Source organism: Malaclemys terrapin, chromosome 9 (genome assembly GCF_027887155.1).
Source record: "Malaclemys terrapin pileata isolate rMalTer1 chromosome 9, rMalTer1.hap1, whole genome shotgun sequence".
Taxonomy (NCBI): Eukaryota; Metazoa; Chordata; order Testudines; family Emydidae; genus Malaclemys; species Malaclemys terrapin.
Genome location: NC_071513.1, coordinates 73,781,770 through 73,809,152, shown reverse-complemented (window position 1 = coordinate 73,809,152; position 27,383 = coordinate 73,781,770). Strand labels below are relative to the sequence as shown.

General features: G+C 42.8%; 1 protein-coding gene across 1 annotated transcript in view; it reads right to left on the bottom strand.

Annotated features, from left to right (window-relative positions):
• ATP1B3 (ATPase Na+/K+ transporting subunit beta 3) overlaps window positions 1-27,383 on the bottom strand; it is a 68,070-nt gene that overhangs the window by 13,693 nt on the left and 26,994 nt on the right. Inside the window, exons 3-5 of the mRNA XM_054039063.1 lie at window positions 20,920-21,027; window positions 14,284-14,474; window positions 13,045-13,095 (exon numbers count right to left, since the gene is read on the bottom strand). Of these exons, the coding sequence (XP_053895038.1) occupies window positions 13,045-13,095; window positions 14,284-14,474; window positions 20,920-21,027 (350 nt within the window). The remainder of the gene's footprint in view (window positions 1-13,044; window positions 13,096-14,283; window positions 14,475-20,919; window positions 21,028-27,383) is intronic.

The following is a 27,383-nucleotide window of genomic DNA, read 5'->3' as shown; positions in this document are numbered from 1 at the left end:
CTAAATCTTACCCGCTGAGCGGGGCAGCCTTGGGCTCCGCTGCTGCTACTCTGGGCCAGGAGGGAGGGCCGGTGCCCCACCACTGCTGCTGCTCCTCCAGGCAAGTGCAGGCTGGGGTTCCACTGCTGCTTCAGGGCAGTGCCTGGGACCAGTTGTCTGGGGCTGTCGGCGCAGTGGCTGGTGCAGCTGGTCCCAGAGCTGCCCCAGCTGCTATGGGAGTCCTGGGGTCAGCCGCACCAGCTGCTGCGGAAGTCATGGAAACCCTGGAAAAATCACAGAATCCATGACTTCCGTGACCTCTGTGAAAGACTCCAGCCTTACCATGGCTAATGCAGTAGGGACTAGTGTGCAGAGACACTAACCTTGCTCTGAGACTTTGAGAGGAGATTATGAAAAAAGTTAGGAAGGAATTAGGGACACTGCGTGGACTTCCACCCCTGCCCTCACCAGTCTGTGTGTATATGGCCAAGGGGAGGGCCAGCCCCCTGCCTCCATTGCACCCCCGACCTTTACTTTCAAACACAGAGAAGGGGAAGATCAGCCCTAGGAAAGCAGCCCTTCTATGCCACCTAGGATCCTTAATTATCATTACCAATTCCAGGCCTGGACTTCCTTCCCAGGATGATCCGCCTCCTCTTCCTCCTCAGTCATGTTCCCTCTCTCCTCCACCGCCACCATCACTGCCTGCTCCTGCTTTTCCCCAGGAGACTGTGCAGTGAGAGTCTGATAGAGTCAAGCCACAGCAATAATCAGTGAAATTTGGGGTGCTGGATTCACTGCCCAAACCACAGGTTGCCGACTACACGCTAACTGTTCTGCATGGCCATTGCTGGCGTGCTCCAGGTACCTAAAGCACATGGGGGCAGTTAGAGTAACATGCAGCCTTTGGCTTGGGCGCTGAACCCATCAGTGCCCCAAGCCATTCAAAATCACCACAGTTTGCCTCCTAACGGCCTCTCACTGCACAGTCTTTGAATGTGCCATCAAAGCAGTAGAAAACAATGCCCACTGTGACCATGGCCCTACTTGCTGTATGTTGGACCTAAAAATCAGGACGATTACTGAAAATTAGGGATAGTTGACATCTCTGGCTAGGAGAATATGTATGCTGAACACTAAGCCTTGGCTCTGACTCAAGTTTGAACTCAAAGCCCTCCTCCCATTCAAACACAAAATCAGTCGACTCAGGTCAGAAAGCCCCTGCACCCTGTTTGAGAGCAGGGGAGGGGTGCACAGCCCGAGTCCTACTATGAAGCAGGTCAAAGTCCAGGCATTTCACAGTGTGAATGCAGATTGAGTCCAGGTTGCCAGACTCGTGTCTGGAGAGTCTGCCAATCTATCCCACAAACTACTTCCCAAGTCCTTCAATTCCAAAGCTTGCCACTTACTTTCCAGGAATTGGAAGCAAAAGACCATTACCTTTTCCGTAACTGGTGTTTTTCGAGATGTGTTGCTCATATCCATTCCATGTTAGGTCCGTGCGCTCACCACATGCACCAGTGCCAGAAGTTTTTCCCGTTAGCAATATCCGTAGAGGACCAGCTCTGGTGCCTTCTGGAGTGGCGGCGGGCTGCTCCCCCCACCTTCAGTCCCTTCTTGCCGGAAACTGCAACAGTGAGGAAGGAGGGTGGGTTGTGGAATGGACATGAGCAACACTTCTCTCAGAACACCAGTTACAGAAAAGATAACTGTCTTTTCTTCAAGTGCTTGTTCATGTCCATTCCATATTAGGTGACTCCAAAGCAGTATCCCTGGAGGTGGGTAGGAGTTCGTGGATGTGTAGATTGCAACACAGCTCTGCCGAACTCAGCGTTGTCTCTGGCCTGCTGAGTGATAGCCCTAATGAGAAGTAAACATGTGAACAGAGGACCACGTTGCAGCTCTACAGATGTCCTGGACAGAGGTGTATGCCAGGAAGGTCGCCGAAGATGGCTGTACTCTCATCGAGTGAGCTCTGACAATCGGCGGCAGCAGCGGAACCCCTACCAGGTCGTAACAGGTCCTTATGCACTAGGTGATCCAATTAGAAATCCTCTGCGAGGACACCGGGTGACCTTTCATCCTATCCGCTGTAGCGATGAAGAGTTGAGTCGATTTTTGGAAAGGCTGGGTACGTTTAAGTAAAAAGCCAAGGTGTAGGAGCTGGATTTTATAATGTATGATTTGATTTCATCCTGTCAGTCACCCTTTTTGAATAGCAGAAAAGAATGACAGACCAGAACAATCCTTATGACTGATTATGGTCACCCTTTTGTTTTAGGATAAGTTATAATGTCTACTATGGTTTCCAATATGTATTACAATATAGGCACTCTAGTTAAATATACATTTCTTTGTTTTAAGGTTTTAGTAAGTAAGAGACAGGATTCTCTATTGTGTCTATGTTAAGTAGATTAGAGGAACATTGAAGGCCTGGGTCTGAATGTAAATTGCCTTGTTTTTTTATTGTAAAACTTAGCAAGGTTTAATTTGCAATGCCTTTTTGCTCAATATAAAATACTACTGTTTGTATTCTCAATCTGTTTGTGTGAATGAGGAATGTATGCATCAGGAAAAGATAAGGTGTGAAGGCGATTGTTATAGCCAGAGTCAAAGAAGGAGTGAAGAGACTTAAAGGCCATCAAAGAATCATCAACGCGCATCCATAATGAAAGGCAGATTGACGACCCTGAGGTAAAGGCTGGCACCCCTAAGGACAATTAATTAAATCGGAACAAAGGACAGGATGACCCTCTCGGAGGTGTATTGGAATGCTTACACCAACTAAGAAGTAACTGGTCACAAACTGACACAGCAAAATCCATAGGCTTCAACAGAGAAAAAACCCTATAAGAACAGGGTGCTTGGCCATGGGACTTTGGGTTAGTATTGCCACAGTCCAGGAGCATCGGATCGCGACTGATAAGAGCCCCACTCCCCTCTGCGACCAATGTGGCTGGCCACTAGATTGATCCAGACTGGTAACTATAAACATCACTGGCAGGTAGAGGTAGGTGTGTGTGCGCACGCGCGCTAGGTATTCTCAATAAATGCTGTGCGTATTTACCTTCCTCTATAAAGATCCCATGTGCTTTGTATGAGCATAACAGAGGCACTCCACACATCCAGGGCGGGAAGATGTCTCTCCTCACTGGTCTTGTGCAGGTTGGGACAGAATACTGGGAGGACGATGTCCTGGTTCATATGGAAGGGGAGTCCACCTTTGGCAGGAAGGCCAGGTGGGGCCGCAACTGAACCTTATCTTTGTAGAAGACCGTGTACGGAGGTCCTGAGGTCAAGGCTTCAGTTTCAGAGATGGTCTTGCCGACGTCACCGCCACCAGGAACATGATCTTCCAAGACAGGTAGAAAAGGGAGCAGGAACCCAGAGGCTCAAAAGGATGGACCGGTGAGCCCAAAGAGGACCAAGTTAAGTTCACACTGCGGGACAGGAGTCCGTACCTGCAGGATGAGTCTCCCGAGGCCTCTCAAGAATCTGACCATCATGTCATGAGAAAACACCATCTGTCCCTGGATCAGTGGGTGAAAAGCAGAGATGCCACGAGATGCACTCTAATGGAGGTGTGCCAGGCCACGGTTCCTCAGATGAAGCAGGTAGTTTAAGACAGATTGTACAGAAGAGCGCGAGGGAAAGATGCCACACTCGGACGCCCAGCGGGAAAACCTCATCCACTTGGCCCAGTAAGTCAGTCTGGTTGAGGGCTTCCTGCTTCCCGGGAGGACCTGTTGGACCTCATCCGAGCAGGTCCGCTCCTCCAGGTTCAGCCGCGCAGCATCCATGCCACGAGGTGGAGGGACATGAGGTTGGGGTGCAGGTGCTGACCATAGTCCTGTGACAGCAGGTCCAGTCAGTTGTGCAGGGGCCAGGGAGGAGCCGAAGCCAGGTTCATGAGTGTACCGAACCAACGCTGGCGTGGTCAGCGTGTACTTTGTTTCTCTTGATCTTTGCCAGGACCCTGCTGATGAGAGGAATCGGAGGGAATGCGTACATCAGGTTCCCTGACCACAACAGGAGGAAGGCATCAGAGAGAGAGTCCTTGCCCAGGCCTTGCCATGAACAAAGCCGGTGGCATTTTCTGTTTAGCCTAGTGGCGAACAGGTCGACTTGGGGAGTTCCCCACTTCTGGAAGATCATGCAGGCTACCTCCAAGTGGAGCGACAAGTCCCTGCTGAGGTGATCCACTAGAGTGTTCTTGACGCCAGGGAGGTGACAAGCTTCCAGGTGGATTTCATGGCTGATGCAGAAGTCCCAGAGACGGAGTGCCTCTTGGCGGAGAGTCAACCAGTGTGCTCCCCCTTGCCTGCTGATGTAGAACATCAGGGCCGTGTTGTCCATCAGGACTCTTACCACCTTGCCCAACAGGTGAGGTAGGAAGACTCTGCATGCCAAGTGGACTTCCCTGAGCTCTTTGATGCTTATGTGTAATGTCATCTCCTCCAGGGAGCATATACCCCGGGTCTGGAGGTCGCTGAGGTGTGCGCCCCAGCCAAAGTCCAAGGCGTCCGATACCAAATTGATGGAGTGATGGGGGAGGGGCACGTCCATCGGTCCACCATTGCAGTGAGGAGAGTACCATCAGAGGAATGGCAATGACCGTGTACAGGTGATCTCTGGACCGGAGACCATGCGGAACTTTAGCTTTTTTATATACTTGATGAGGTCCCTCAGGTCCAGGATGTAGTTTCCAGGATGGGCCGCAGACCGCCCTGGGCCTTTGGGATTAAGACATACCGGGAATAGAACCCCTTGTTCCTGTACTCGAGAGGCACTTCTTCCACAGCACCCAAATACAGCAACCCCTTTACCTCCTGCGCAAGAAGGCTCTCATGAGAAGGATCCCTGCAGAGGGATGGGGAAGCAGGGTGGGGGGAGGTAGAAGTAAAGGCAGTTGAGAACAGCAGGACAGATGGATCTGAGGTAGAGTCTGGTATGCGCAACCTCAAAACGCTGGACAGAGGAGGGGGTGGCTTGGGCAGCACTTGTTGCCCCTACTCTTCTTGGGGAGGTGGGGGGCTCCTGGCGGGGTTGACTCCCTTGGCCCTGAGATTGCTGCGGTTTGAACCACTTATGGGCTGGACCTAGAACGTACAGCCCCCAAGTTTTCAGGGTAGTGCGGGATTCCTTAAGGCCATGCAGTTTAGTGTCCATCTGCTCTGCAAACAGGACCTGGCTGTTGAAGGGGAGGTCCAGCATCAATTGCTGAGCCTCCGTTGACAGACCAGAAAGGAGCAGACAGGATGTCCTTCGCATGGAGATGGCCGAGGAAATGGTGCGAGCCGGGGAGTCTGCTGCATTCGAAGCTGCATGGAGGGCCACTCTCGCTGCAGCCGTGCCCTCTTCAAGGATCGCCTAGAATTCCTTCTTGGACCCTTTGGGCAGCGAGACCTCGAATTTGGCCATAGACTGCTGCAGACTGTAGTCATAGCAGCCAAGGAGGGCTTGGTAGTTTGCCATTCTCAACTGAAGGCTTGAAGACTAATAAATTTTTCACCAAAACAGATCCAGCATCTTCGAGTCTTTATTCTTGGGCGCAGCCCTGGGTTGACCCCGCCTCTCCCTCTGGTTAACAGCCTCAACTACGAGGGAGTTTGGGGCCGGGCGAGTATAGAGATACTCATGGCCTTTAGCTGGCACAAAATATTTGCACTCAGCCCTTTTTGAGATGGATGGCAGGGAGGAGGAGGTTTGCCATAGTCATAAGCGGAACGGATGCTGTGGAGTGACCGTGACTGGCTGGCCTGGCAGCCCTCCTCACTATGGTGCTGGCCACTGTGCATCGATGCCAACCTGTCCAATCAGGACTAGTTCCTCCCGCGGGACCCCAGGGATCTTTGGGGTTCGGTGGATCTGTGTCAATAGACCGATGATCTACGCCTCACTCTGCTTGACCTGTAGCGGGATCTAGAGCAGGACTGGGGGTTGGAGCGGGCCAGTCCTCGATAGAATCTCACCGATCGAGGGGATTCGAGTCTTGGTGATGGGTGCCGACAGACGGGTGACCTGTGACCCCGTTCTGATCTGTTGCAGGACTGGTGCCGAGATGTTGGAGACCCGATGGGTTGGTCTTGATGCTCATGCCGGGGCGTGCGCGTGCTTCCACAGGTCTGCGCCACGTTACCAGTGAGCTGCGCCTTCAATCCTGCTGTCGGTGCCCACAGTCCGGAGACCAAAGAGGGCTTCTCTGAGCCTGCCTCCCGAAGTCCAAGGCATGACAGCTCCGTGCAGGCAAGCACTGGCAGGACGTCCCCTGCAATGGGGAGCAGTGCTGCTGAGGCAGGGACATGCAGAACGGTCCCAAGGCGGGTTTACCACTGGTCTTGGGTACCGCCAAAGCTGGTGCGGGTGGCACCGGTAGCGTCAGGATCTCCTGCGTTGCTTGCAGAGCCTCGGGTGTCGACGGGACTTCGAGTTGACAGAGGCCCTCATCACTGTCCAGTGTGGCAGACATAATACAGAAAGGGCTCGACCGCTTGACCTGAGCTGGGGCCCAACTCACTGACAGAGGTGTTGAGCCACCCAACACGGGTCTTGACTCTCCTCCGGCCCTCTCCTTTCCCTTACGGGAAGTGGGAGTTCTTCCCCTCACTGACTTCTTGGCCGGGGAGGGGGATCTGTGCCGGCTCGTAGTCCACATCAGCGGCGTGCTCCATACTGATGTTGCGGTGCTCGGGGCCGAGTCGAACCTCTGCTCCTGTGCTGGGGTCAGTGCCGACTCCATCAGGAGTGCCCTGAGATGAATGTGTCTCTCCTTTTTCATTCTGGGTTTGAACGACTTACAGATGCAACACTTGTCACTTATGTGTCTTTTTCCTAGACACCTTAAACAGCTAATGTGTGGGTCGCTGATGGGCATGGGCCACTTACAACAATCGCATGGTTTAAAGCCTGGGAATCTGGGCATGCCCCATCCCTAGGCTGAGTCCCGTCCGGGACCAACTAACTAGAACTAATACCCAGGGTAAATACTAAACCAGCGGTCGGCAACCTTTCAGAAGTGGTGTGCCGAATCTTAATTTATTCACTCTAATTTAAGGTTTCACATGCCAGTAATACATTTTAACGTTTTTAGAAGGTTTCTCTCTCTAAGTTTATATGATATAACTAAACTATTGTTGTCCGTAAAGTAAACAAGGTTTTTAAAATATTTAAGAAGCTTCATTTAAAATTAAATTAAAATGCAGATCTTATCAGTTTAGTGTAGTGGTTCTTAACCTGGGGTGCATGCACCCCCTGAGGGTGCGAGACATGCAAGATTTTTTTAGAAGCTGGGGGTGGCTGCAGAGCGCTGGGCCCAGGCCAGGAGCAGAGGCCTGGGCTGGCTGCTGGTACCCCAGACCAGCAGCGGGTTGAGCAGGGCCGGAGGCCCGGACCCCGGCTGGCAGGGGGCCGGGCAGCTGGAACCCCAGACCAGCAGCAAGGTGAGTGGGGCCGGCGGCTGGTATCCCAGGCTGGCAAGCAGGCTGAGCAGGACCGATGGCTGGGACCCTGGCTGGCAAGGGGCTGGTGGTTGGAACCCCAGACCGTCAGCAGGCTGAGTGGGGTTCCGTCGGCTCCTGCCAGCTGGAGTCCCAGCTGCTGACCCCGCTCAGCCCGCTGCCAGCTGGGGGTTCCATTCACCCAGGTCGGCAGCGGGCTGAGTGGGGCCGGCAGCCAGGACCCCGGCTGGCAAGGGGACGGCGTCCGGAACTCCAGACCGTCAGCTGGCTTGGCAATTACCCCTGGGCCAGTCTAGATAGGGGGGAAATCTGCGGCTAAGGGAACAAGCATTAGCAGCAGCATCTGGGTCACAGCTGGCATGTCAATATCCACCTCTGAGAGGTGCCTTCAGCAGTTCAAAAACTGCAACTGAAATGTCCTCTACTGTCATGCAGATGTTCTGCCTATTTTGGGACACAGGCAGAGCATGAGGTAGAGAAGGTCATGCAGATGCTCTGCTTGTGTCCCAAAACAGGACAGAACAAGAAGTAGAGAAGTTCTTCCACTCTGTCAGGGTCTGTATTGTCTCCGGCTGCTGGGAACACATGGACCCAAAATGGCTCAGCTGGATGTATTTGTGAACTAAAATCAACCAAAACGCTTCCGGTCAACCACCATAGGACACAGACAGTTCTCCCACAATCTGCTATGAAACAACTGTCAGTTGGCAAGGACAGTAGGAATTTTGGGATATGATAGTATACATCCGCAGAAGCTGAAGCGCTGACTTGGGTCTGCATATTACAGTATGGATGCAGCAGCAGGATTGTGAAGCCCAGGTTTCCACTGCACTGTGGATAACTCAAGCATGGGGTTGGAAACATGAAATCCACAAGCCCGGGTCCCACAGATCTGGGTTTAGTGTGCACATTAGGAGACCAGGGTCTTCTCTTATGCTCTACCACAGACTTCCTAGGATGAATGTAGACATTGCTTACACCATCATTTTTGGATGCAACAATCCTGAGGTGTGTGTAGAGAATGCTTCTCCCCCACCCCGTGAGATTTAACATACAATGCTTAATCTCATCAACACATTAAATTTGTTTGATACCAATCAGATTTACTGGATAACATATAAATCAGCAGAGACAACAGGGGACTATTTTCATAAGCTATAGTCCACAGGCCACACTTGGTTACAGAGTTATCTGCAGATAAAGTTAACCGAAGCACTTCATTAGATTTTACTAAAAATGTTAGTAAAATGTAATTGACTGCTCTAGATAATGGTCCATTACTTAAGTAGTTATGTACTTTCTCATGGACATGATGTTTCCAGAACCACCCAGGACTTATTGCTAAAAGTTACATAAAATCTAACATTTGAGGCTCCTTACTCTGGCAGAGATCATGCCAGTTCAGATCCATGCATGGAGGGGGCCCTCCACATTCAAGTCTTCCCTATGCAGTGTGATAGCGAAGCTCTCCACAGCCTCACAGCATTGTGCCCACCCCTTCTGGACCCTGTGGAGGGCTGTCAGTGTAGTCCAAAAGGGAAGTTAAGAATGGACAGGAGCAGTACTGGCGTCAGCCTCCCACTGGCCACACAGAAAAAAATAAACTTCAAAAGTTAGTACAGCTCCAGCCTATAGTAATTTTTTAACATTATCGCCGTGCTCCTGTGTATGGAGGGCTATTGAGAGCCAGAGCAGCAGCAGGCGTAGATGGCCCCAGATTTCCAGGAATCCTCCAGTTTTGAGAGTGGTAATGAAGAGGAATCTCCAAAAGGATATTTTCACAGATCTCCAAGTAGAAAGTCCCTTGATGGATTTTGCTGCAGGAGGCGAAAATTCAGGCCTTTGCTTGTTCAATTTCACCCACAGGGTAGAGAATGCACAAGAGGCTTTTCTGACATAGATGCCTCTTTTCTATATGAATTAATGATGAAAGCAACGTAGCAAACACATGCAGTAAGGATCAACTGTAGGGGTTGCAGTTAAATGGAAACAAAAGAAAAGGGAAGAATGCAGGAAGAGAGCAAGGAGGAAGCAGGAGAAAAACACATGCAGAAGAAAACATCCAATTTCAGTATGGTAGGCTTAAAAAAAAAATATCCTTTGTGACATTTTGGACAGGATCCTGTTCCCAATCCTTCTCTGGCCTGTAACTGTATTTATTTTTTTCCTTCTCTCTCAACTTCCTTTGGAGGCACATCTGTCAAATTTTTTGGCCCTTGAGCTAGCAAGCCCTGCTATGTACTGCAAAGATTCAATATTTCCCATTACACTGTACTTGTAAACTACAATAAGTGCTCACATAATGGAAAATACACTTTTTTAAAAGAATCATTACAGAAATACAATTGAACAAATGAAGTATGGAATACGTGAATATTCTAAAAAAGAAAAATGGATTAAATAGAATTACAGTAAGAGTATGAAGTTAAGGTACAGATTTTCAAGAGTAGTTGCACAACTGCATATACAATCATCGTATTTACATGCACAGATCTGGTAACTCTGTGCACACAGGTATATTTGCACTTACAATTGCCTGATCAGCAACTGCATGACTAACTTTTGTAAAATCTGGCCCTAAGTAATATATCTATCTATATGCGCAACTCAAGAAGATTACTATAGAATAAATCCAGCACTTACTAAAATGCATCTGTCAGAAGAATTTCTAGACTCTCCATTCATTAATGGCCTGGTTTTCAAAGATGCTTAGCACCAACAGCTTCCGTGGGTGGTCAGCACTCCTAATAATCAGGCCATAGTTTGCAAAATACAAAATAGATACCCCCGATATTAAACTAGGACTGCCTCCAAATACAGTAAATATTATTGCAGAAGTGAAAACAAGGATGTACTGTGTCCTGAAGAAATGTAGAACTTGGGATAAATGCTGTTAAGAATGACTTGTAATCCTATAATTAGAACAAGTGGGAATCCAGATATCGTCTACAATCACAGCTCATCTTGTTACCCAAACTGACGTGTGGTGATAAGAACAAGAGCAAGATCAATGATGATTAGCTATTTTTATAGGGAAAAATGTTACTAATCTTACCTCATTACACCTTAAAATCCTAGTTATGTTGACATCAGCAAGGGAAGGCAACCCTACTCATTCAACTCTATTGTAATTCATCACCTTTTTTATTCTCTTTTGCAACTTAGGAAAGTAATAGTCATCTCTCTCTGTAAGCAGTGTAATAACTGGATACCTTTGGATTAAAATGATAAATTTTGAGGGGAGCGTATATGCTGTGTATGCCTGGGTGCTATATGTGCCTGTGTATCCCTCTTTTACCTGTATGTTTTAAGCAAATATTTGATGCAAAAAACCAAAAGCCAACAATATAATATATGTAAACAATATATCTTAAGGTAAAGAAAAGAAAATGCTGAAAAAGCTATTCTGACTAACATAAAGCTAAATATCTCTGGCAAAAGGGTAAAGAACTAAATAAAGAGACAAAAGCAACCAGAACAGGGTGTATTAAGGAACAACAATTTGAAAGTCACAATTCTATCTGAAAAACTGTCACACTATTTTTTATAAATGACACTGAAAGACACTTTTTCTTGTCTTTCAGTTTACTATATTCATTTTATAGCACTTCATAAATAAGCATTTTACTGTCACTCCCATATAGAGTGGTTTGCATGACTTTCACAAAGCAACGGAGGGGAGAGAAATACTTAATAGTAAAATTCTTAAAAGGACATCTATTTAAAATCTGTAGTCATTTCGAAAAAAAAAGTTAAGTTGTTTCAAGTACTACATCTGTCCTCCTGAAAATTTTTGCCACACACGTAGTACTTGAAACTTAATTTTTTAAATTCAATTTGACTACAGATTAAATAGATGATGTCCTTTAAGAATGTGAATAGGCTGTACTTACAAGGATTCACACTGTATTATAAGGAGGCAAAGTCAGTAGTCTAAATCCTGCTCATATTTACACCCATGGAACTCCATCTAAGACTATCACACATTTCTCATGTACTTAAAGGGTAAGTGAGGAAAAAGCAGGCGGAAGACTGATAAAGAGCAGATCCAAAGCTAGATAGAAAATTTTGTCTGTAAACAGCATGATAATAGGATTTGTGCTCAATCACATAACATTCAAGAGACAGTTTACTTTTATCACTCAAATATTTTGAAGTTTACAGCAGTTACCAAAAAGTCAGTATACATTATGTGAATATACCCATAATCTTGCATGAAGTTAAACATCCAACACATAGTACACCACACTGTTTTTAGACATCTGTCTTTGGCAAAGGAAAGCTCAACCCAGATGCAACCTCCGCTTTCTAATGCAATCCTGGCTCTACAGTCAAGTTTCAAATTGGCTGCTGGGCTGACAGAAGCACAAAGAGGTAAAGTGAAGTCTCACAAGGTGAAACGCATATTCTTTATTAAAAACTCAAGTAAAAACACTTTGAGCAGGGGAAACTACATGGGGTTGGAGAGGAAAAACTTCTACAGCACACCTTCAAACCTTAGGAAGAATGTAGGGCACCAGTAGTCACTTTGCATCTGCTACTACAGATAGAGAGCAAGTCTGCACAATTTATACATCTATTAGCAATACCTTCACTCCCTGCCAACACGCAAACACCCCAATGACTGAAGAGTGGGTCACCAGAAACGTACATCGTGATGGGGTCTGCAGCGTTCTCATGCATGTCAACACCACTTCATCCGTACAGGGGGAAAAAAATGGATTTGGGGCTTTTCACAGTCAAAGAGTGGGGGAGAGAGGGTGGATAGAATAGGAGGAAGTAAGGGATAAAAGCATTTCACTCAGAGTAAATAACTCAATCTAGACTCAAAGCCAGAATATTCCTGCGTTCCATCTCTTTCACTGGCCACTGAATCACATGGCCATCTTTAGAAGCTTCTTTTTTAAACCAAATACTTTGTTTGTGTTTTTTTTAAAATGCAGACTTGGGAAAACATATGCAGAAGTCAGATCAATAAAATAATCTGGACTGAAAAACTTTTCACACACGCTAAGCCATACAATAAACATGAATAGATCTGTTGATATAAGCTGTCTTCAAATCAAGTGTGAACAAATCTTACTTTATGAACATTAACAATTTTAGAACTCCCACTTGTCTCTTACCCATCATTATATTAATTGTCTAAGATGCATTTGCAGCATGAAGAGAAAAACAAAAATATTGGTTATGAAATGGGAAAACAAAATACAACTTGTACTGAAGTAAAAAACAAAAATAAAATATATTTCAATATGAAGAAATCACATGTATACTTTTTGTCTTCAGCTTTGTCAGACCGACCTGATTTTCAGATAAGTCTTAATGATATGAAACATGCAAGAACAAAAGAACAATTTTTAAACTGACATAGAAGAAAAAAGGTACCTTTATGAAAAAGTTATTAAATGTACTGAAGCACTAACCTACATGAACACAAAACAGATATAGCTATCAAAAGAAATCAAAATGTGGATTTAAAAATAATGGAAGTTTCAAAGAAAAAATGAAGTTAAAAATCTTTGCTTCTAGCACTTATGCTTGCTTTACTCTTTGTTTAAATATAAAGGAAAGTAGCCATAAATACTTATCTTTATTCACTACTCACCTTAGGTGAACATTGTATATGTGGTTCTCCTTCAGGCTTTAATCCAATTATCTAAAGAAAGGGTAAAATCTCCATAAACAGCTATTTTTCTGTGGGAGTTGTACAAAGCTGATTTTTAAAAAACATATTAAATGTATGGGAGACATCTGATGTGCATTTACACTTTGACTATGACATTAAAATGGTATTACAGTTTTCCCTGGGTATCATGGTAGGATTTCTCTATTAAATGTGTTTAGTTGACAAGCAACTATGTTTCCAGATTCCAGGTCTACAGCCCTAGTAAAAGGGCATAAAAACTGGGTTTTTTCCAACTCAGGCATTGTTACCAACAAAAGGTTCTCTGAGGTTAGCTCAGACCTTCAGTTACAGCTGTGTAGTTTCATTTCCTTCAGGAGGCTTGCACATGTGTTATTAATTAGACCTTCGTTAAAAAAAAAAAACTTTGTTGATGCACAAGACTAGAATAAAATCCATTGTTCACTCTTTAGTTACATTGCTTCTGAAGTGCATAAAGAGGAATGAAAATAGCAAAAACCCCACAAACGTGTTTTCTCACTATAGTAAGCAAATATGACTAAATACACATAGGGACCAAACCTGGTGAGTAAGAAGGTACCATTTTGACAGAGTCCCATGGACTAGAACCATACTAAGATCTAAAGTGTTGATATACTTCTCAAAATGGTTTCTCTAGCCACAGCCAGTAGTTCACTATTCCAAATTAAGCATGTAACATTAATGGCTTAATCTAGGTGGTATGTCCAGGCAACATATCATGAAACTTGCAGTCAAGCTAATAAAGAGTGAAATATTTTATCACCACCACCCCACAATATCATTTTCAACACAACCGTTTTCAAAAGTTAAAGCAAGCACATTACATTCTGGTTCATACTTGCATTCTGGAAATGTAAACAAACTTTACACTGAACTTTTTCTTTTACAAGTTAAGAGGAGAACCCTTGTATTTAAAACTGGGCTTCCAGGTGTTTTGATCCATGGAAACAAAGCCAATATTCTTAAGTATTAGAGATTTAAACAATTTGCCTCCTCCCCAACCCTAAAGAAAAATTGTTAGTTATTTCAGTAAGTTACATTGTTTCATAGAGCGAGAAATTGAAGGAAAAGCCAAGACAAATAATTGAGCCATTCTCTGGAATAAATTTTTATAAAGTTTTAGTTGGGAAACTAAGTTTTAAACTTAAGAAAACCAGAAAGAAAATTCTATGCACTTACTCTATTCATTTTCACAAGCACACATGGAGTTCCTTTAGCATAGCCAAAAGTGTCATCTTCCACTCCAGAACATGATCCAAGCATAGTGCGATTAAACTGACATGCCTGTTTAACAGCACGATCTTCATTCTGTTCAAACAGTTTTCCTGCGGTACATGCTATGTTTTTGGATTGTTTTGAATCGTCATACGCTATAAAAAAAAACAAAACACAACAATATTTCTAAGTCTATTGGTGTAACATACTCATGCAACCAATAAGCACACAACCCTACAGTGACAAACTACTTCTCAAAGTCCCTTATCTCTACATAAATTTTTAAAGTTTTCAGCTTGAAAATAAGATTAGTTACTTTCCCACTATACCTTTTCCTATTATGCAAAACAGTAAAAACTATTTGCAGGTATTTTTGTCACCAACAGGTGATGCTAGAAGTTTTATATTAATTAAATTACTGAGATGCCAAATTAATTCCCCCAGTTAGAGTGACCAGACAGCAAGTGTGAAAAATCAGGACAGGGAGTGGGGGGTAATAGGAGCCTATATATGAAAAAGACCCACAAATTAGGACTGTCCCTATAAAATTGGGACATCTGGTCACCCTACCCCCAGTTCTCTTTTCGCATAGATATGGCTCTAGAAACTGCCAAGCCTTTCCATTTCTCTAGAAATGAGGAGACAGGTGTAAACTGAGCAGACGTAACATAAAATGGAAGGATGATCCAGTCTGGGGAAACGGACCTACAAAGTCTGCATTAATTTTACTACAGGACAAGAGTAATCAGAAGATATAAAATTCTTCCTAGGGGTTGACATTACTGCTATCAAAAACTTTAGTTCTACTACCCTTAACGAGGGCAGCACATAGCTCCTGGCAAAGACCAGATGTGTCAAGGAAGGCAGAAATTCACTTATAATCACAATCAAGGTAACCTGATCTGCTGAACTGTTGGAAACGAGACACCTTCCCCCAAAGCCCTCCTCTACTAGGTCCTTTCTCAATCATTGTGGACATCACCCTGCCTTCACACTCAGGTGTCATCTTTAACTCACATCTTCCTCTAGGTCTTCATCTCTTGCCAACTCTTTCTGCATATCATCTAAGATATCATATGACCTTTCTTATCCTTCCAAAAAGTTAAAACTCTGGTCCAAGTCTCCAACATCTCATATATCAATTACTGCAATACCTTTCCCAGGGCCTTGACAAATGTAGTCTTGCCCTGCTAATATCCATTTAGAATGCTGCTGCAAAGAACATCTTTCTAGCCCATTGCTTTGACCATGTTACCCCTCTCTTTGAAAACCTCCTCTGGCTCCCCCTTCTATATTGCATCAACTATAACTGCTTGAATTTACTTTGAAGCCCCTTCTTGGCCAATCCCCATCCTATCTATCATCTCATTCATCATCAAGCAGTTGATGATCACCTCCAATCAGCCCATGATGCCAGCCTCCACTGCCCACTTGTTAAATTTTCAAACAAGTACTTTCATGCTATCTTCCATATTGCCCCACACACTTGGGGAGACACTCCCTGTAATCATAAGCAAAGCTACTTCATCACATACCTCCTAATCCCTCCTCAAAACTCTCCTTTGCTAGGACACTTACAAAAAACTTGATGTTTAGGTATGCAGAGACCACTGCCTATCATGCTGATCAACACTGTGTCCTTGTACTCCCCCTCTGTATTCATTTGTTGTTTCTTGTCTTATACTTCAACTGTAAGCTCCTTTGGGCAGGGACTGTCTTTTTGTTCTGTGTTTGTACAGCACCTAGCACAATGGGGTCCTGGTCCATGACTAGGGCTCCTAAGCACTACAAACATATGAATAATAATCAAGGCCAATATACAAAATAGCTTGTCCTGGGTCCAAATTCTGGGTGATATGAGCACTCCTGCCACAGAAGCTCAGAACCTTCTGGATAACAGCATTCCCCCTATATTTGTGACCCTACATGACAATCTGGAGAGGTACAGTCTCAACCAGCACTTATCTCTTTTCATTGAAGGTTCTGTCTGGTAGAGCTACCCGGTGCAAGAGGCCACGAGGCCCAACAGTCTAAGGCAGAATATCCTGCAGTCATTTGGAGGTCTTGACCCAAGCTTAAGAATAATTTAAAACTTATTATGAAATTGTTCTTATGGAAGATGTACAATCATTAAATCTAGAGTTCAGAGTTATACATATGAACTCCAACACCTGTATCATTGTGGAAGTGGACTTTGGAGGCTTGGAGTGAATACTTAAGCCCAAAGTCTAGAACAGCTGTCAGACTGTCTTGACTTTTGAGTGCTGAGTGTACCCTTTAAGATGACAGGTCCTTTGCTTAGCCAGTAGTCGAGATACAGGTACACATGCATATCTAGCCTTCTCAGAAGGGGCAAGAAATCGTATTTTGTAACAAAGATCTGGCAGGAAGGGGCCTTTACTCTGCTTTCTTAGACAAACTCCTACTCTTCTGGGACCCTGATTGCTGAGCTCATATTGCTGCAAAAGGCTACGGGGCTCATAAGGATAAGGTGGTGTGATCTGTTAGAGAGTTCATATACTAGATTCCAAAGAGGGGCTATTAAGCATCCTTAGTCCCTAAGCAATCGTCAAGATGTGGACTGCATTTTAAGATGTTGAGAACCCCAGCTATAGGTCACTAAATTGGATTTGGTTCTCTTCTTGTTAGCTATTTGTTTAATTTTGGTGGTGCTCACAAATTTGATCACAGCTGCATTTATTGCTAAAACCATAGAAAGCAAATGTGCAAAGTAAATTGAAAAAACAGTTTTTTGTTGTTTTTTTTAATTTAGATGCTATGAGTTTTGGAAACCCTAGCACAACTAGCAGCAAGTATCAGTCTTTGAAGATATACATTCTTCACCATTATCACAGAAACAGCTCTTTAAACCAAACCATTCTATGGCAGTGTGCATATTCAAGCTGAGACACACTAGACTTGAGAATGTTTTAATTTAATGTGAACTAAATGCTAGAACTACCGTACAATCGTTTTTTATTTAAATTCAGAGTATTTAAGTACACAACTAAGATGACAAATTCAAAAGTCACAGTCTAAAATGGCATTCTTGTTGGTAGTCTCAGCACAATAAAGGATTCAATGAGAAGATTGAACAACTTTTTCACCCTGTAAATACTCCCTCCAGGACAGGATTCAGGCAGACTGGGGGGATAGCAGAGGGGCAGCTTAACAACTGTAGCACAGGTGGCAGCAGTGTAAATGGGTAAGTAGAGGACTTAAGACAATAGGGTTGCTGATCCATCACCTGTCTCAAGTTCACCTAAAAACCCACCAAAGTAGGCAACAGGTAAGCAGTGCATTGGCTTGCTGGGGACAGATGTTACACCAAAATGCAGGAGTATGTCAACTTTTTTCAATACACTTCTAAAAATATCTTTAAAAGGTTAAACATTTCTTAAGCAAAATGGTGAAAAAGTTTAAATTTCCCTAACTTTACAAGATCGGCTGCTTCATGGAAGCAGGTGACAGTGCTAATAAGAATAAATAGTCACTAAACAAAATAAAAGATATATACCTCTACTAGCCAGAGGGGTCTCATTATATAGAAAGTTAAACAGAACATGAAAGTGAAATTAAATTGTTTGAATCATAAATTATCTACAGGCGTATAGTATGCTATACGTTAACTACGAGATTAAAAGTTTTCCCCCATACTTCTACTATGTTATTCCAACTCAGTAAACCTTGATGCTCCCATATGACCTCCTCCTACAAAGATCTTTTAACTCTTTCCTACGCAGCCCCAGGCCAGCACTATCTCCTCGTGTACCATACAACTTCAATTTCTTCCACCAATTCTCTCTTGAAAATTCACTTTGTTTAGTGCGCAAGGATTGCACCATGTAATGATACTGGAATACTATGAACATTCAGTGTACGCCAGGGGTCACATTAGATCAAATGTTGACATTCAAAGAACAGATAAAAAAACGTGAACTCCAGGAATTGTGTACTCCAGAAACTGACCCCAAAACACTGACCAGCCAGACTGGCCGTGTGTTACTCAACTGTGGAGTACAGTGCCCCAGTAAGATGTTCAAGCCAGGCACACGACATTGATATTGAACTCCATTAATCCTGTAGGATAATCACTGGGACTTTGAAATCTATTCCCATACTGTCACTATACTACCTCTGGGGGATTGCACTACTATCAGTGAAGTGGGATGCCTTCAGTAAAAAGAAGACGAAAAACAGGTGCATTGTACAAGACATCCACTGCAAGGATAGATTCCGCCATCCAAGAGGCAGAAACCCAGAAAGACCTTTGCCTCTGAAAATCTCTTACCACAAAATACTTTGTAGTCTTCAATGGGGGTAACAAAATAGCTGGATATGTGTATGATCTTGGAAAAACGGGTTCCTTCAGAACAAACTCTCACAGGCACTGACCTTGAATTAGTACACTAGCATAATCTAAATTGAATGAGAGGTGGAGTGGCAAAGGTTGGTGAGAATCTGAGGGGGAGACTGGGACTGAGAACCAACAGGGTAGGGAGGAGCATGTGAAGACCAACTAGACAAGGATCTGGGGTGTAGGGAGGAAAACTGGCATTGATTGAGCAGAGAATGCAACAAGGAACTGGAGGAAGAGACAGAGGACACAGAGATTGGATGAGGCATCCATGAAGGGATAACAGAACTGGGAGCCAGTGAGAACAGGGAAATGTTGGTGGGGGGAACTGGAGGTCTGAGTTGGGGAGAGTGACAGATCATATGAGGGGACAGGAATGAGGAGAGTGGAATTGGCTGGGCAAGAAGAATGGGACTGGGACAAGGAGCCAGGGGTTGGGAAGAAAAACTTGGGACCAAGACAGGTTAGCAGGGACCCCTGCCTGATTCAATGCACAGGTTGGATCTGCTTTGGGGATGAATTAAGGTTGTAGAGTAAAGAAGACTTGTGTGTAGGATGACTGCTTCATTTACTGCAGCAGTTGGAAGGTGGTTAGTGAATCTGGCAGAGGACTGCGGGAAGGGAAAGGATGGTGTCCTGGTAAATGCTGCCCTGGAGAACTGGATCCTATCCTTGCCTCTGTCACAGGAATTCCTATGTGATGCTACACAAGTGGCTTAAACCAAACTTTTTAAATGTGGTAACTCATTGTATTCCTCATTTGCTTGGTAATGAGATGTTGGGGTCTGATTTGTGGAAGTCCTGAGCACTCTCATCTCCAACTAACGTCAGTGGAAGCTGTGCTTGAATACATGAAGTGCCATATAAAGCTAAGTACTCTGAAAAATCAGGTTCTAGGTTTCTCAGATCGGACACCCAAAACTAGTAGATACCTTTACTTTCAATGTCTCTGCACCTGCATTCCCCATCTGTACAATGGGAATAATAATATCCCCTCATCCCACAGGAGTCATGTGAAAATAAATTCATTAATGTTTGAGAAACAATCATACTATAGCGGTGAGCTCCTGGAGAAGCCCTGAGGCAAATTAATAATTCAGTCTTCAGAACAGGGTTTGACTAGTGTGCAGTAAATAAGGCATGGGCTACACATTGAAAAACAGGGAGAACACACAATATTGAATAGCCTATTAATTGAGCACCTTTCATTCTGTGCATTGAATAAGGAGCCCTGGGGAAAAATTAGCACGTGATCATGTAATTAGAAGATATTCGTGGTACCTATGCACAAAGGGGCCGAATTAAGATTGTACAAACAACTTTAATTCTGGCACTTCCTAACTTTTGAGTGCTTGACTTGGAAGCTGTAATAACGTTATTTTAGCTTAGTTTTTCTACGTAACATATAAAAACAGAAACCAACATATTATACAAATAACTTTGCTATTCATTTATCTACTTTTTGTCTGATCTCTTTTCCCACATACTAACTTCAATTGTAATCTCTTTTGTCATGTTTTATAAACCTGTAAAATACCATGCACCATTATGACATTATATATAAAAATAAATAATACTATTTTATTGTCTGCATGCAAGTTTATTTCTTTAACCAATTTAATGTCACTCTTAACTATGCTTGTCGCAGGAGGACCCAATTCCTTCCTCAGCTATCCAAGCACAGTACCTATTGACTTCAGCGAAGGTTGCACAGCTGTAAATCATGGTAGACTTTGACCAAACATTTAACTCTGGATCTTGTTATATTTATTTAAGGAATGAAAAGCATTCCTTTACATTTTACTGATCTGTAGAAGTCTTTCTGTTCAGAATGGCCATAGTTAAAAGTACATTAGCAAATCTAGCGAACACTAACAAATCAGTATACAATTTAGAGCAGTGGTCCCCAAACTTTTTCCGTCACTCCCCCCTTATCTGTAATGGAACCTGTCCGCACTGCCCAGGAGCCGCAATTGGAACTGTGGTCAGGGCCCGAGAGCAGAGCTGGGGGCACAGCAGAGCTGGGGGGCCCTGCCTCCCTACCCCCCCCCCAACATTTCTCCACACCCCTCTATGGGGGTGCACCCCACGGATTTGGGACCTTTGATATAGTTAATAAATGTTAAATTCTACAGAATTTTACCTAAAGGAAACCAACTGAATGTATTTATAGCTATAGCCTGTCCAAACACTGTAATTCAGTTTAATTAAACTACTCGTAATGTAAAAAATATTCTACTTACACTTTAGAAATTGTTTAAGGGTAGAAACATATTCTGCATATGACTTGGAGTCAGACTTGTTAAAATAAAATTCCAATGCAGTGACTGGCTTTGGTGAAATCATAAGTCCTTTTAAAGAAAAAACAAAAAGTAAAAGTCAGATATTAAACAACTCTTTTCATCCCCACCCTCATTTCTCAGAAAGACATTTTTCAAATTGCAAATAGACTATCTAGTATAGAATTTCAGCATTATTCTTATACTGAACAACCATATTTTGAGGGTAGATTTTTAAAATCAATTTTCAAATCTAAATTACAGTCTAAATAAAGTTACGATTTAAGTGCAAGCTATAATAATTAGAATTAGGGTGACCAGATGAGAGGAAGAAAATATCGGGACACATGGTGGGGGTTGGAGGGTCCCGGCACTGGAAGGGAGAAAAAAAAAAAAAAAAAAAAAAAGCTGCCAGCAGAGCGAAATATCAGGACAAATTGCCTCCCGACCAAAGATCGGTTGGGACACAGGACAAAGACCTAAATATCAGGACATCTGGTCACCCTAATTAGAATTCATAATAATCAAAACCCACATGATTGAGAATAGAAAAATTAGCTAATCACCTGCAGTTTTAAAGTATTTTACTTATTACAGTTTTACTTTGTACTTTCCATAGTCAACAAAATTATACCAAGGCTTCTTTCTTTAAAAAGAACATTTTAATTTTTAGACTAGTACTGGACAGCTTCCATACCTTCAGTTTACTTACTCAGTATTTTTACATACTCTTAGGTCCATTATAAATGTGTTACATAATGGAGATACTTCTGTATCTCCTGTGCATACTTTTGAAACCTACTAATTTTAAAGAAGTGGTTTATAAAGCCAAACATGCCTTACATAGCCTCCAGTTTTACTATTATAATTTTAATTTCAGGGTGACCCACAGAGAACAAAAGAGGACTTGCACCTTTTAAGGGAAAACAAAAACAAAAACAAAAAACCTTCTTTATAAAGTATACAGATGGCCTGAAAACAAAATCACATTGATTGTTCTTTTCACCCTTCTTCCCCACACACCAGAAGTTCAGATTATGTCTACCTATGAAGACTGTAGGCAGCAGCAAAACTAGTAGGATCAGATAGCAAGCACTGAAGAAACAAAACTTGATCTACTGAGGATACAATTATTTGCATAGTTTAAAACGATTGGTTAACCTATATAACTAGAAAAGAAAAACCTTATAGAAAAAAATTGTTTTTGTTAAGGGTATAATATCTACCCACTCCACATCTTCAATTAAGATCTGAAAAAGGCCACCACACATCTTTTGGTAAACCCGAGAAGACTAGAGACATAACATTCTTGATATTTCCAAGTTGAAATATAAACAAGATTTTTTTCCCTTCCAAAAAAAAAAAAAAAAAAAGGGGGGGGGGGAGGGGGGAGAGGGGGCTGTGGATGCACTTCTCAGGCCTTCTTTATACATCATAAAAAGGAAAAGGAAGTAACAAAATCAGTTTTCCCCTCTCTGTAGGCCACTTTTAATACATTTATTATTTAAATATATTTAAATAATAAATGTATCAGAAAGCATATGGAAAGTACAACTACATAGACCAAATCTATCAGTGATCCACTGCAAGCCGCATGTGAAGACACAGAAAATGGTGCCTTTTGTATTATTAATTATTAAATAGGGAAACAATTTAGACAAATTAGAAGTTTTTGGAGAAGGAATGAGTTCCAGAGGCTAACATTTTATATATGCCTTTTAAAAACGCACTTCTTGACTCATTCACCTTTTCTGTGGTGTTCACAAAAGCACAGGTTCTCCCTCTCACCCCAGCAGCAGTTAGTTAACTATTTCCCAGGGCAAGACTTATCTAAATGCCAGTATGACAGTCTGATACATGACACTACAAACCCCATTTTGCTTGATGAATGCCATTTTGACAGTAAACTGCACTGTACCTTCACTGTTGCCTTTTAACCTCCATACTGAACTGGGATTCCATGAGGTGTCAGCAGAAGGCTAACAATGGAGAGCAATCAAGAGTCATTAACCTGGAGGGCATTCCATTCAAATGGACACTCCCTAGGACAATAAGCTAGCTGCACCCCAGAACCACCAGTTATCCCAGATGGGGCTGTAACTAAGCAATGTGTCACCCGACAGGAACTTGAAACCACTGGGGGGGGGGGGGGGGGCGGGGGGGGAGTCACTTGACAGAGGGCACTTGAAACTTTATACAAAGGAGGCTCTCTCAATTTTTAAACTAGCCATTTTAAGAAGAGAGACCAGTACAAGGCGGAAAGGAGGAGAATGAGCAGAGGAGAGTGTAGGGATCCTGGAAGGATTGACCAAACTCAAAGGGCTCTGTGTATAGGTTTTGGTTGTTTTCTCATAGATCTGTCTCTCTCCATGCTTTGTCTGTGAGTAAAGTGTGTGATTGGCTTAGAAATTCCTTTATAAAGTCTGCGTTACTTGCTTTAACTGTCACATAGTCTCCAAAGGGTGAGACAGTAATCCAGAGGATCCACTGTATCAGAGAAACTCTGGGAGCATGTAACAAACTGGGGATGCATACAGAGAACTAGCATTGGTTTCAGAATGGAGTCCCGTATCTTAGAAAGGGCTGCTATATCTGCACCCCAAGGACATGCTCGGAAACCCAGAGCTTGAGAACGTGACTGGATTCTGTCAAGACTAGGGATGTAAATATCATTTTAAAAGTTAACTTTTTAAATGATTAAAATTATATCAGTTAACTAATTAAAGGGAGAGGGCCTGGGGTTGCTCCGGCCGGCCCGGGACTGTTGGTTAACGGTTAGGGTGGGTTAATGGTAAGACTAATACTTACCAGGTTAACGGTTTAATATTTTACGTCCCTAGTCAAGACCCAGCCAGCCTAAGAGCATGTGGGATCCAAGATTTGGGACTATTACAGCAGCCTGGTAAATATCCACAAGGGGAACTAATCAATGTTTTTAACAGCCAGATTTAATGATCTGATAGCACTTACAAATAGAAAAAGCTCAAATTCTTAAACTCATTTGTATTTGATGAATACTATTACACCCCCACTGAACAATATAAATGAAGTGTCAATTACAGAAATCAGACAATTTGATTTTTGTAACTAAATTTAAAAGAAGAATAAAAACCTTTGACCTATGTCATCCAGACTGAGTGCATGTTTTAATATAAATTTAAGATTTATAGTCAGGACTATGACATGTTACACCGCAAGTAAAAACATGACAGAGTTAAGTTGAAAATAAATTTCCAAGCATAAAGAGATAAACATTCAACAAGAACATGCAGTATTACTGTAATCTTCAAATATGCATACACTATTCAGTGCTTAATTTATAAAAAACACAAATTAAAAATATTGTAAGTAGTAATCAAAGAACCAGAGTCTTTAAGATAGAAAGTTCTTTGGTTAACATACGTGAGAGCTGAGTTACAACCTTAAAAGAGACATTGCAAAAGGCATGGAGTACAACCACTTTTAAATTTACCTTCCTTCACACCTCCCCCAAGCAAATTCACAGCCTACATCAGAGGTCGGCAACCTCTAGCACGCAGATCGCCAGGGTAAGCACCCTGGCGGGCCGGGGCAATTTGTTTACCTGCCACGTCCGCAGGTTCGGCCAATCGCGGCTCCCACTAGCTGCAGTTCACCACTCCAGGCCAATCGGGACGGTGGGAAGCGGCAGGGGCCGAGAGATATGCTGGCCACTCCTTCCCACCATCCCCATTGGCCTGGAGCGGCGAACCATGGCCACCGCGGGGGCCGCAATCGGCCGAACCTGCGGACGTGGCAGGTAAACAAACTGGCCCAGCCTGCCAGGGTGCTTACCCTGGCGAGCCATGTGCCAGAGATTGCCAACCCCTACCCTACATAATACTGGAATTGTCAGCGCCACCGTGGAACTTCATCAGAGCATGGAACTGATTATATAGTAAAGGACCTAGGGAAGGAAGTCAGAAGTTGCTTTTTTGGTGAAGTTTCAGGATTTTTTTATTTATTTTAACTATTTTATACACTGGAACATTCTATGGTTTTAAAGCTTAGAGAACCCTGCTGAGAACAACTGAATACCAAGGCCCTGAAAAAAACACCTTGAAATGCACAAGCAAAATTACTGACAGGACAATGGTGATGTTTTTGCTCATGGATTATATTGTGTTGGCGGACTTAGATAAGAGTAAGTTAATCAGTATAATAAAATACACAAAACGTAATGCCAAAAAGGAAAAACAGGAGTAAGGTGACAAAGACATGATGATATGAAAATAGTGTGGACAGCAAATGCTATGTAAATTGAACCTTGGACACGCATATCGCACAGGTTATAGAAAACTTAATGCTTATCGGAAGAAAGCTCATTAATATGTATTGTGGGAAGGTATAAGAAACCAAGTGAACAGGGCCCAAGTCAGATAATACTGGACCAGAGACTGAGATAACCATCATGAAGTGTGGGAGAGCATCCCGGTACTCCAGAACTCAGTAACTGGGGCCCCTACCTGTTCTGTGTTATCTGTTTATCTGTCAAATATACGATCAGAAACTGTAACTGACAATGATTGTCTGAAAATGTATAAATTAAGGCAAAAATTGATTAAACCTGAACTGGATGAACTTGTTTCCAACCTTTTAACACCTCACTCAAATTCAGAAGAGGGTGGTACTGACTACATGTAGTCCAACCTACTTCCCCAAACTCTGGGATGTTCAAATACATATCTGTATTTTGTGGCATCATATGGGCCCATGTCTAGAATCCAAAAGTCACACACTGGCTGGCTCCATGTTCCAGGTAAAACTGTGATTATAAAACTATTCCCATTTAAGTCAATGGGAAAGTTAGGACAATGCTGAGCACTTTTGAAAATCCAACCCTCAATCCTTCAAAGAGAGTTATCCGGATTACTTATGCAAGAGCTCACCTTCTCTCAAAGGGACAATTTAAAAAAAAACTATTTGTCATAAGTAGGGCTGTCGAGGGATTAAAAAAAAATGAATCACAATTAATTGCACTGAAACAATAATAGAATACCATTTCTTTAAATATTTTTGGATGTTTCCTATATTTTCAAATATATTGATTTCAATTACAACACAGAATACAAGTGTACTGTGCTCATTTTATATTTATTTTTATTACAAATATTTGCACTATAAAACACAAAAGAAATAGTATTTTTCAATTCACCTAATACAAGTACTGTACTGCAATCTCTATCATGAAAGTTGAAATGTACAATTATGTACCAAAAAAACTCTGCATTCAAAAATAAAACAATGTAAAACTTTAGAGCCTGCAAGTCCAATTAGTCCTACTAGTCTTACTGTTCAGCCTATCACTCAGACAAACATGTTTGTCTGAGATTTGTTTGTCTGAGATTTGCAGAAGATAATACTGCATGCTTCTTGTTTACAATGTCACCTGAAAGTAAGAACAGGCGTTTGCATGGCACTGTTGTAGCTGGTGTCACAAGATATTTACATGCCAGATGCACTAAAGATTCATATGTCCCTTCATGCTTCAACCACCATTCCAGAGGACATGCGTCCATGCTGATGACGGGTTCTGCCTGTTAATGATCCAAAGCAGTGCGGACTGATGCATGTTCATTTTCATCATCGGAGTCAGATGCCATCAGCAGAAGGTTAGTTTTCTTTTTTGGTGGTTTGGGTTCTGTAGTTTCCGCATTGGAGTGTTGCTCTTTTAAGACTTCTGAAAGCATGCTCCACACTTTATCCCTCTCAGATTTTTGAAGGCATTTGGATGGAATGCTATAGCCATCTTCTTTGCATTTTGTCAAATTTGCATTGACAGTGTTCTTAAAACGAACAATATGCGCTGGGTCATCATCCAAGACTGCTATATGAAATATATAGCAGAATGCAGGTAAAACAGAGCAGGAGACATACGATTCTCCCCCAAAGAGTTCAGTCACAAATTTAATTAACGCATTTTTTTTTTAAACGAGAATCATCAGCATGGAAGAATGTCCTCTGGAACGATGGCCGAAGCGGCATATGAATCTTTAGCGCATCTGGCACATAAATATCTTGCGACGTCAGCTACAAAAGTGTCATGCAAACGCCTGTTCTCACTTTCAGGTGACATTGTAATTAAGAAGTGGACACCATTATCTTCTAAACAAACCTGTTTCTCCTAGCGATTGGCTGAACAAGAAATAGGACTAAGTGGACTTGCAGGCACTAAAGTTTTACATTGTTTTGTTTTTGAGTGCAGTTATGGAACAAAAAAAATCTACATTTGTAAGTTGCACTTTGATAATAAAGAGATTGCACTACAGTACTGGTATGAGATGAATTGAAAAATACTATTTCTTTTGTTTATTGTTTTTACAATGCAAATATTTGTAATAAAAAATAATGTAAAGTGAGCACTGTACAGTTTGTATTCTGTGTTGTATTTGAAATCGATATATTTGAAA